The following is an 8,196-nucleotide window of genomic DNA, read 5'->3' as shown; positions in this document are numbered from 1 at the left end:
GATGGACCATCACACAGTGTAAACGTGCACTGTGGTCAGATGAATCAGTATTTCAGGTATTTTATGGGAGGAATGGACGCCGTGTGCTCCGGACCAAAGAAGAAAAGGATCATCCAGACTGTTACCAGCAACAAGTCCAAAAGCCAGGGTCTGTCATGGTATGGGGTTGTGTCAGTGCCCTTGGCAAAGGTAACTTGCACTTCTGTGAAGGCACCATTAATGCTGAAAAGTACATGGGGATTTTGGAGCATAATTTGCTGCCTACAAGACGACATCTTTTCCAGGGACGTCCATGCATATTTCAACAAGACAATGCAAAACCACATTCTGCACACATTACAAAGTCCTGGCTGCGGAGGAAGAGGGTACGGGTACTTGACTGGCCTGCCTGCAGTCCCGACCTGTCTCCAATAGAGAATGTGTGGAACATTTTGAAGCGCAAAATGCGACAACGAAGACCCCGTACTGTTGCCCACCTTAAGACTTGTTTGCAGGAAGAATGGGACAAAATTACACCTGAAACACTTCATCACTTGGTGTCTTCAGTCCCTAAACGTCTTTTAAGTGTTGTGAAAAGGAATGGCAACATTACAAAGTAAATGGACTGCATTTATATAGCGCTTTTAACAGACCAATGGCCATCCAAAGCGCTTTACACACCGACGGCGGTGTCAGCCATGCAAGGCGCCATCCAGCTCGTCGGGAGCAGCTGGGGTTAGGTGTCTTGCTTATGGACACCTCGACACTTGGTCAGGTGGAACCGGGGATCGAACCACCAACCTTCAGGTTTGTAGACAACCTACATGAACCACTGAGCCACTGCCGCCCCACAAAGTGGTAAATGCTTTACTGTCCCAACTTTTTTTTAAATGTGTTGCAGGTCTGAATGACAGGAAAGGATGTATATTTACAAATGACATGAAGTTGACCAGACAAAACATGAAATATTTTGTGTTCATATTGTCTGCAATGAAATACAAGTCAAAGTAAATTTAGAAATTACTTTTTTTTTTTTTTTTTGCGTTTTCCATACTGTCCAAACTTTTTCTGATTTGGGGTTGTAATTTATTAGGGATTAATAATGTATTAGCTGTTTAAGACCAAAATGTAAAGTTATAAGGCCTATACTCACCAGCAAACGTTGATAAAAATGCACGCAGCTGCATCCATACCTAACTTCAGTTTACAGAGACAATCAGCATCTTCCTTGTATTGCGTTGCATTGACAACCGACTAAAATAGGCTCTGTTAATTACATTTAATTTAAACAATTAAAAAGAATGAAAAAAATCATGCAAATCGTACAACAAACAAAAAACATGGAGTAATTGAACAAATCTGTTGGAGTTTATGTTTATTGTACCTAAATAATTTTAACTAAAACAATTTCAGGGATAACAGTGCAGCGACTAGTTGAGAGCGAACTCTCCCTAAATTCCTTCGGTCCGTAAACCCGTCTTTTCTTGCTGGTTTGTCTTTGTTGCCATGATACCAGAGGCAGCTGCATCTTGCCGTTGATGTGATCGCTGAGGGTGGCTTACTTATTTTTTTTCTCAAATAATTTAGAAATGTCCATTTAAATTGTCAAATTAATTGATCTAGTCCAGTACACACCAACAAACTCATGAAAACAAGATAATTAAGTGCTGAAGATGTATTCGCATTGGCTGGACCGAATATGACTTCTTATCAATGGTTGGTCAGTTTACCTGTCAGTCAGTTCTACTAGCCTCAGTGGGCGGGTCTTGTCGGTAGTGAATGACAAAGTAAGTTTGACACGTTTAGATGTGCAGAGAGCAGAAATGATTTTAATGTGCATGAAAACTCAATGATTGTCAGTACAAGGTATGATAATAGAGGGATGATGACTTTACTGTGAGAAACAATGAATGCAATTCAAATATGAAACACAAGTATAAATTGTTCTTATGTTTTTACAGGTGGTGCTTTTTTGTCCTTTCTGCGCCACTTTTACTTTAAGAATTATCCTTTTTTATTTTACTGTAGTAATATAAACTTTGTAAGTCTCAGGAATTTGATGATGTTAATGTTGTTTCAGCATTTGTTTATCAGATTGTTTTATGTCAACATTACATTTCCGTTGCACTTTTAGCTTTAAATGAGGCTGCAAACATGATGTTGAACCAACATTAAGGTGGAACATCGCTTTGACGACATACATTTTTTGCACTTAAAATTTTTTTCTGACCACTGGAAACTGGATCTCCTAATTTTCATCTTTGGCTTTTCTGAGACGTCGCCAAGTTTGCTGTGAATCTGGACTTACAGTTCGCCGTGAGTCTTGACTTACAGTTCGCCAATCTGCATTTACAGTTCGCCGTGAGTCTCGACTTACAGTTCGCCGTGAGTCTCGACTTACAGTTCGCCAATCTGCACTTACAGTTGGCCGTGAATCTGGATTTACAATTCGCAGTGAATCTGGATTTACAATTCGCAGTGAATCTGGATTTACAGTTCGCAGTGAATCTGGACTTGCAGTTCGCCGTGAGTCTCGACTTGCAGTTCGCCGTGAACCTGGACTTACAGTTCGCCGTGAGTCTCGACTTACAGTTCGCCAATCTGCACTTACAGTTGGCCGTAAATCTCGATTTACAATTCGCAGTGAGTCTCGACTTCCAGTTCGCCAATCTGCACTTACAGTTGGCCGTGAATCTGGACTTACAGTTGGCCGTGAATCTGCACTTACAGTTGGCCGTGAATCTGCACTTACAGTTGGCCGTGAATCTGGACTTACAGTTGGCCGTGAATCTGGACTTACAGTTGGCCGTGAATCTGGACTTACAGTTGGCCGTGAATCTGGACTTACAGTTGGCCGTGAATCTGGACTTACAGTTGGCCGTGAATCTGGACTTACAGTTGGCCGTGAATCTGGACTTACAGTTGGCCGTGAATCTGGACTTACAGTTGGCCGTGAATCTGGACTTACAGTTGGCCGTGAATCTGGACTTACAGTTGGCCGTGAATCTGGACTTACAGTTGGCCGTGAATCTGGACTTACAGTTGGCCGTGAATCTGGACTTACAGTTGGCCGTGAATCTGGACTTACAGTTGGCCGTGAATCTGGACTTACAGTTGGCCGTGAATCTGGACTTACAGTTGGCCGTGAATAATTTACCGGCCATGCTTTTATATCATTTTCTTTTACTTGTGGTGGTTCATTGGACTGATAGCCTCCAAACACATTTGTGCCGTCCCCTCCACCACTCTCATTATATTTCCCTGAATAATCAAGTACCACATGATCGATGTTGAATTCTGGACCTGAAGAGAGAGAACAGATACACATACAGGTGCTGGTCATATAATTAGAATATCATCAAAAAGTTGATTTATTTCACTAATTCCATTCAAAAAGTGAAACTTGTATATTATATTCATTCATTACACACAGACTGATATATTTCAAATGTTTATTTCTTTTCATTTTGATAACTAAAGAAAATCCCAAATTCAGTATCTCAGAAAATTTGAATATTACTTAAAGGGATAGTTCACCCAAAAATGAAAATTAGCCCACAATTTACTCACCCTCAAGTCATCCTAGATGTATATGACATTCTTCTTTCAGACGAATAAAATCGGAGTTATATTACAAAAGTTACTTATAAAGTAAACTTTCGGCCGACCGCCTTCCGTGGAAAAGTGTTGAATGTTGAAAGTGAAACTCAAGATGTGTACGTGACGTCATGACGAGCCTACCTGGTCACGTTAGTCTTTCGATCGGCAAAGGAATTTAACAAATTTTCCATAAATGGAACAGTGAAGGCGGTCGGCCGAAATTTTAATTTATAAAGTTTTAAATATGGATATTTTTCTTACACAAACACATCGATTCGCTTCAGAAGGCCTTTATTAACACCCCAGAGCTGTGTGGAGCATGTTATTCGACGGACAGATGCACTTTTTATGGACTTCAAAAACAGAGCTATTACTGCAACTCTAATGCTTGGATTAGCCTGGAATTTTGTAAAATAATTAAATAAGAAGAATGTCATATACACCTAGGATGACTTGAGGGTGAGTACATTTTTGGGTGAACTATCCCTTTAAGACCAATACAAAGAAAGGATTTTTAGAAATCTTGGCCAACTGAAAAGTATGAACATGAAAAGTATGAGCATGTACAGCACTCAATACGTAGTTGGGGCTCCTTTTGCCTGAATTACTGCAGCAATGCGGCGTGGCATGGAGTCGATCAGTCTGTGGCACTGCTCAGGTGTTGTGAGAGCCCAGGTTGCTCTGATAGTGGCCTTCAGCTCTTCTGCATTGTTGGGTCTGGCATATCGCATCTTCCTCTTCACAAAACCAGGCGATACCAGGTCAGGCGAGTTTGCTGGCTAATTAAGAACAGGGATACCATGGTTTTTAAACCAGGTACTGGTTGCTTTGGCACTGTGTGCAGGTGCCAAGTCCAGTTGGAAAATGAAATCTGCATCTCCATAAAGTTGGTCAGCAGCAGGAAGCATGAAGTGCTCGAAAACTTCCTGGTATACGGCTGCGTTGACCTTGGACCTCAAAAAACACAGTGGACCAACACCAGCAGATGACATGGCACCCCAAACCATCGCTGACTGTGGAAACTTTACACTGGACCTCAAGCAACGTGGATTGTGTGCCTCTCCTCTCTTCCCCTGATTTCCAAAGGAAATGCAAAAGTTACTTTCATCAGAGAACATAACTTTGGACCACTCAGCAGCAGTCCAGTCCTTTTTGTCTTTAGCCCAGGCGAGATGCTTTTGACGCTGTCTGTTGTTCAAGAGTGGCTTGACACAAGGAATGCAACAGCTGAAACCCATGTCTTGCATACGTCTGTGCGTAGTGGTTCTTGAAGCACTGACTCCAGCTGCAGTCCACTCTTTGTGAATCTTCCCCACATTTTTGAATGGGTTGTGTTTCACATCCTCTCCAGGGTGCGGTTATCCCTATTGCTTGTACACTTTTTTCTACCACATCTTTTCCTTCCCTTCGCCTCTCTAATAATGTGCTTGGACACAGAGCTCTGTGAACAGCCAGCCTCTATTGCAATGACTTTTGTGTCTTGCCCTCCTTGTGCAAGGTGTGAATGGTCGTCTTTTGGACAACTGTCAGGTCAGCTTCTTCCCCATGATTGTGTAGCCTACAGAACTAGACTGAGAACATTAAAGGCCTTTGCAGGTGTTTTCAGTTAATTAGCTGATTAGAGTGTGGCACCAGGTGTCTTCAATATTGAACCTTTTCACAATATTCTAATTTTCTGAGAAACTGAATTTGGGATTTTACTTAGTTGTCAGTTATAATCATCAAAATTAATAGATATAAACATTTGAAATATATCAGTCTGTGTGTAATGAATGAATATAATATACAGGTTTCACTTTTTGAATGGAATTAGTGAAATACATTTTTGATGATATTCTAATTATATGACCAGCACCTGTACATTAAGACAAATAACACTGAAATCATTATTGAACTCGGTCATACTAACTTTTGCCAACATTGTCCTGGATCTTCTGTAAGACATTGATCTTCAGGTTGGTCAGGTGATCAGTGAAAGTGGCCGTCACACTTAGACTGAGGACTGGATCTGGAAGGTTAAACTGGGCTCTGAAACAACATTCAAGAGTCAGAGATGATCACCGGAAAAATATGCGTTACATTTTTTTTTTCCTGTCTAATCTGTTATTTCATTAAAAAAAAAATCATTTTTAATAATAAAGTTTACAAGCAGTTTAATTCATAAAATGTAACTGAATGAATGAATGGGTTAATTCAAACTAAATCCATAAAATGATGGCGACCTCTAAAAGGTTCTATATATGAACAGGGGCCATCACTATTATGAATAGGCCCCCCAGTATATTATACAAATATAATCATATTAGTTAAATAATAGTTGTTTAAATTATTTTAACGTAATTACTAGAACATCTCAAATACTAAAACAAATACAATTTTACAGTCTATAGTTTTTGGATAATTCTTGAGTTTGATTGACAGCTGTGTTAGGCAATTAGGTGTCAGGCTGTCTCATGCATGTCACGCCTGTGAGTTCATGAAGTGTGTTTGCCTATTCGCTTAGCAGTTGTGTGAAAGAAATTCCATAAAAAGGACGTTTAAAAACTATGTATGCCCTCACCACTGCACAATCTCCATACCAAGGCCACTGATATGAAGAGTTTGACAGAACCCTTTAAGATTATATATAGAACCTTGTCTTGTAAAAGTGTGATGAAGCACAGAGAGAAACACACACACAAACCTTTGCAATGTGGCCTTAAAGTTCTGTAGAGAGAAAAAGAAAGAAATGCAATTATTCAGCAAAACTGAGTTTGGTTTAAATCTCGGAAACTGACGTTCAAATGATGAATAGTGAAGATTGATGGACACCTGCAGGAATGAAACATCTTCAGTCTTCATCTGCTGCTCGATGTCTCTGATTGTGCTGCTGAGAGATGAGATCTGTCTGCTCGTCTCCTCAATCTTCTCCTTCATCTTCTGACTCTTCTGCTCCTCTTCCTCTCTCAGTGCTGTTAATCTGAACGTTTCTTCATCATGTAGAAGTTGGTGAAGTTCATCGAACACTTCTTGAATCTGTGTCTCTGTGCGTTGAGCGTTAATCTGAAATTAAACAACATTAGCTAAACTAGATCTACATCAGTGTCTAAACTTCCAGAATTGCTTTAATCACATTGTTTATTTCAAACCTTAATATCGTCAGCAGTTTTACGCAGATTATGTTCACAATCCAGATATATTCCCAGATCCTCCTCTAAGCGTTCCAGTGAAGCTTTGAGTATCTCCTGAAAGAGAAAACAACAAAAAGTGTCTCTTGTTGAATTGGTTTTATTTACTATAGTGCAGACAGTGGAGGGAATGGATTTGCACTGACAGATGCACCAGAACTCAAAACTTAATCTGATGATGAACTAAACTGAAATATTAAATGCAAGCATTAGATAATTTAGTGTCTAAAGAAAAATAGCCTACTTTTTTTCCACGTCAGTTAAAATTATTGCTGTAATGCAGAGCAAAATATTTCACTCATTATCTGTAACGTAGGGGGATTCAAAAATGGAGAGATGGATCCAAAACGCAGTGAATTTTATTAACAGAATAAACAAAAACAAATTGAAGAACAGATCCAGGCACAGAATGAGCTCAAACATTACATCCAAGAAGGACAGGACTCGACAAGAAACACAATTTCAAATGTAAACATTTTATTTATTCGCATAAAATTAGCAGTTTTACAATCCGATTTTGGCTTGAAGGATTAGGAAGGGATATTTAATCAAATGTTTTGAACATCATTGATCTGACCTTATTATCCGCGGCAGCTTCATCAATGGGACAGAATCTGTGGTCGGTGTGTTTTCTGGAGTCTCGACACACCAAACACACGGGCTGTTGATCATCCAGACAGAAGAGTTTGAGCGGCTCTTTATGAACACTGCAGACGGTTTCAGATGAAGATTTCTGCCTTCTCTCCTGTAGGAAACTCTCACACAGGTTCCTCAAAGCCAGATTTAACGGAGGATCGTCATTTGAAGATGTTCTTCGGCAAAGCGGACATTCTTTAAGTGTTTTATTTTCCCAAACCCTCTGAATACAGCTTGAACAAAAACTGTGGCTACACGACAGAAGAACAGGATTTATAAAAATGTCACAGCACACCGGACAAGAGAAACCCTCCTCAGCAAAAGAGACAGACGCCATTTTACAAAGTTACTTAGAAATGAAGCTCAATGTAAAGTTTCACTTTCAGTTAAACCTTTAGAGAGAGGCTACCGATGGCAAGTTAGCCAATCAGATTTAAGCTTACATCAATCGGCCAATCATAATCGCGTGAGGGCGGGCCCACCTGGTGGTACGTCATCAGCTATCGACAACTCAAATCATGGCCAAACTGCGGAATATTTACCCAACCAACGAGCATCTACATTTGGTAATGTTAATTTGAATTGTAATTTTTGTAATTCCAATAGCGAGTCAATTGATCATCTTTTCTACATGTGCCCTTATCTATTAATTCTGGTCTGATTTGTCAAAATTCATTGCTTCAAAGTCCAGTTTGGTTATTGATTTAACCATGTGTGATATAATGTTATTTTTCTCATTGTAATCATAACATAGATTACATAGGAAATGTATGTATCTTACTGGCATAATACTATATTCATAAATGTAAGTTTT

The 8,196-nt window shown here is 39.7% G+C and overlaps 1 protein-coding gene across 1 annotated transcript; it reads right to left on the bottom strand.

Moving 5' to 3' along the window:
- Nucleotides 1-1,027: 1,027 nt before the first annotated feature.
- LOC307136987 (uncharacterized protein) lies at nt 1,028-7,752 on the bottom strand. The gene is made up of 6 exons (XM_079834405.1): nt 7,324-7,752; nt 6,708-6,803; nt 6,391-6,621; nt 6,263-6,285; nt 5,489-5,607; nt 1,028-3,282 (listed from the first exon to the last, which is right to left on the bottom strand). Exons 1-6 carry the CDS (start codon nt 7,717-7,719, stop codon nt 2,228-2,230), a joined length of 1,920 nt encoding a protein of 639 aa, XP_079690531.1. The 5' UTR covers nt 7,720-7,752; the 3' UTR covers nt 1,028-2,227.
- Nucleotides 7,753-8,196: the final 444 nt, after the last annotated feature.

Source organism: Gobio gobio, assembly GCF_949357685.1.
Source record: "Gobio gobio genome assembly, chromosome: 14".
In the NCBI taxonomy this organism is placed as follows: domain Eukaryota; kingdom Metazoa; phylum Chordata; class Actinopteri; order Cypriniformes; family Gobionidae; genus Gobio; species Gobio gobio.
Note: the sequence above shows the minus strand (reverse complement) of the source record. Positions and strands in the feature narration are given on the sequence as shown.